The sequence below is a fragment of the Colobus angolensis genome, unplaced genomic scaffold (assembly GCF_000951035.1).
Source record: "Colobus angolensis palliatus isolate OR3802 unplaced genomic scaffold, Cang.pa_1.0 Scaffold314, whole genome shotgun sequence".
Classification (NCBI taxonomy): domain Eukaryota; kingdom Metazoa; phylum Chordata; class Mammalia; order Primates; family Cercopithecidae; genus Colobus; species Colobus angolensis.
In genome coordinates, this window is record NW_012116422.1 from 1,194,337 (window position 1) to 1,197,843 (window position 3,507).

General features: G+C 39.9%; 1 protein-coding gene across 1 annotated transcript in view; it reads left to right on the forward strand.

Moving 5' to 3' along the window:
* SLC22A4 (solute carrier family 22 (organic cation/zwitterion transporter), member 4) overlaps positions 1-2,946 on the forward strand; it is a 49,544-nt gene extending 46,598 nt beyond the window's left edge. Inside the window, 1 exon segment of the mRNA XM_011951114.1 lies at positions 2,481-2,946. Coding sequence (XP_011806504.1) covers positions 2,481-2,575 — 95 coding nt within the window. The 3' untranslated portion in view covers positions 2,576-2,946.
* The last annotated feature ends 561 nt before the right edge of the window (positions 2,947-3,507 follow it).

The following is a 3,507-nucleotide window of genomic DNA, read 5'->3' on the forward strand; positions in this document are numbered from 1 at the left end:
TGGGCGTGGTAGTGCATGCCTGTAGTCCCAGCTACTCACGAGGCTGAGGCAGGAGAATTGCTTGAACTCGGGAGGTGGAGGTTGCAGTGAGCTGAGATCATGCCACTGCACTCTAGACTGGGCAACAGAGCGAGACTCTGTCTCAAAAATAATAATAATGGTAAAGCATATCGTTGAGCAATAGTAATTAAAACAGTGTAATAATGGTATAGGAATAGAAATCAATGGAGTGGGACAGAGTTCAGGATAAAACCTAAGAAAATAACAAACTCACTATGTAATAAAAAGTAGCAAAGTCAAGGGGGAATAGTTATTCAGTAAAAGGTATTAGAACATTCAGCTAGACATTCTGAATAAATTAAAAAGTTGGATCTTAAAAAAATGCATTGGCTGGGCACAGTGGCTCACACCTGTAATCCCAGCACTTAGGGAGACTGAGGCAGGCAGATTGCTTGAGGTCAGGAGTTCGAGACCAGCCTGGCCAACATGATGAAACCCCATCTCTACCAAAAATACAAAAATTAGCCAGGCGTGGTGGTGCACCCCTGTAATCCCAGCTACTCGGGAGGCTGAGGCAGGAGAATCGCTTGAACCAGGGTGATGGAGGTTGCAGTGAGCCAAGATCGTGCCACTGCACTCCAGTCTGGGTGACAGAGCAAGACTCTGTCTCCAAAAAAAAAAAAAGCATCAAGATAAAATCCAGAGAGTTAAAAAATTTAGGCCTAAAAATGTAAAATCATAAATGTACCAGGAGGAAACTAACATTTTTATAACCTTAGAGAAGATCTTACCGAGCATAACATAAAATCAAAGAACCATAAAGGAACATATTGATATATCTGATTGTACATTTTTAAAATTATTGGCAAGGCAAAAGGAAACCACCCACAAAGACAAAAGTCAATAAGCCAGGAGAAAATATTTGCTACACAAAATCTAGACATAAGGCTAATATACCTAATATACAAAAAGCTCATAGCAACCAGTGAGAAAAAGACAAACAGTTCAGTAGGAAAACCAGCAAAGGAGAAGAACAGACAGTTTACAGAAGAAGTCACTTCAGGGTCCAATATGCACATGAAAAAGTTATTTGTCCACATAAATAAGGAAATGCAAAAATAAAACAATTCAACCTCATTTTTTTGGCTTATGAGATTGTGCAAGGGTTTTTCTTCTTGACGCGAACCAATTCTGACACCTATTGAGTGTCCTATAATTCAGTTCAGTTTTGACAATACCTGAAGTTAGCATCAGACTCCATAGGTATAAAGACTCAGTCCCACAATACTGCCTCGCTTCACTCGCCACTCGCAAGTGTCAGGTCCCCAGGTTACCCACATTTCTCTCTGACTTTCCTACCAAATCTGGGGCTCCAAACAAATCCCCTCCTCGGGTTTGATTATTTGCTAGAATGACTCACAGCACTCAGAACACTGACCACTTTATAAGAAACACTGGTTTCTTATAAAGGATACAAATGAACAGCCAGATGAAGAGGTATATACGGGGAGGTCTGGAAAGGTCCTGAGTGCAGAGGTTCTGTCCCTGTGGAGTTAAGTAAGGTGCACTGCCCTCCTGGCACGTGGACGTGGTCACCAACTTGGAAGCTCTCTAAACCCCATCATTTAGAGGTTTTCATGGAGGTTTAGTCATGTTGGCATGATGGATTATTAAGTCTATCCCCAGCCTCTCTCCTCTCCCCAGAGGTTCCAGGTTTCTAATCAAGGCTTGGTCTTCTGGTGACCAGCCCCCACTCTGAAGCTATCTGAGGGCCCTGCCAAGGATTGCCTCATTAGAACAACAGAAGCTCTTATCACCCCCTATCACTCCGGAAATTATAAGAGATTTAGGATCTCCATGTCAGGAACCAGGGACAAAGACCAGTATCTTTTTATGACACAACAGCCAACATTTAAAAGATTAGTGGTATTTAGGAGAAGTTTAGAGTTTTGAGTAACACTGCCTGGCTTTAAATCCCAAATCTACTGCAAAAATTTGGGCCTATCACTTAATATTCACTAAGCCTCAGTATTCCCATCTGCTATATGGGATATTTCATATGGCTATTTTGAGGTGATAAAATATAAAGTGTTCTCAGTGCCTGGCCTCGATAAAGGTAACTCTGCATGTGAATTAATTCTGATCCCTGACAGAACATTTACAGCAAAAAAGTGCCCATTTTTGATAAGTTGTTTTGTTCTAATGATAGAACTACTTCTGTAACAACTTTAATTGCCAAGAATTTCATGCCTCCCTCTCTATCATTTGCTTGGGAAAACTGTGAAAGAGTTTAAATTCTGGCTTCTATACTTAATTAAGAAAGTGGCCTCAGATGTTTAAAAGCATAAAATATTAGATCTACACTATGAGGTTCTCATTAGAGTTCAAATAGTTACTTGTTCATTGATTGGAGAAATATTTTTCAATGTCAGTTTGGAGCGTTTTGAGGAGGAAAGTCTTGAATATTTAATTTTCTTTAGCATCTATTTTATTTTCAGGTTCAGATCTGGGAAAAAAAACAAGAGACTCAATGGAGACAGAAAAAAATCCCAAGGTTCTAATAACTGCATTCTGAAAAAATATCTCCCCCATTTGGTGAAGTGAAAAACAGACAAATAAGACTTCATGGAGAAATCCGTTGTTCCCGCTGAAATGGACTGACTGTAATGATTGACACTAAAATGAACCTTGCTATCAAGAAATGTTCATCATACAGTAAACTCTAGACAATTCTTCCAGAAAATGTCCTTGCTTTGCAAACCAACCATTTCTGGAGAGTCTCCTTACTCATTAATTCGATGAAATGGATTGGTAAGAGGTCTTGAAAACATACTAGTCAAGGACTGGTAAAATATATATAAAGATTAACACTCATTTCCAATTATACAAATACTATCCAAATAAAAATAACATCATTGTATTAATGCAAATATTAGGTGACAACAATGTGTGTGTGTGTGTGTGTGTACATTTGGAAGCAAACCAGCACATTCAAAATTATAGTAGTTTCTGAAGTGAACCAAATGATTATACACAGCATTCCTATCCAGAAAACCTTACAAACTCCTTTGAGAGGGATTGATGGCTGTTAGAGGAAAAAACAAACCATTTTTTACCCTCTACTGTCACACACAACCCACAATACTTCTGTGACCAGATGTGGTGGGGGGCTCCTCACACACCAAGCAATTCTCCAGCAGATACCAACGGGGTGCTCTCTAATGGAATTCAGCTCTGACCCTATCTGCGGGAGACAGTATCAGATCCCACAGGTTGTGTGCTCTGTCCCTCTTCAGATGCCATTCGAACGTCCAAGCCACATGCACCTCTGACCTACCAGCTACAAACCAGGGTTTCTATAGCCCCCTTCTTGGGTTCAATTAATTTGCTATAAAGGCTCACCAAATTCAGCTAAACCTTTACATTTTCCAATTTATTATAAAGGATACAGATGAACAGCCAGATGAAGCAGCATGTAGGGCTAGGTCTGGAAGGCTTCTAAGTGCA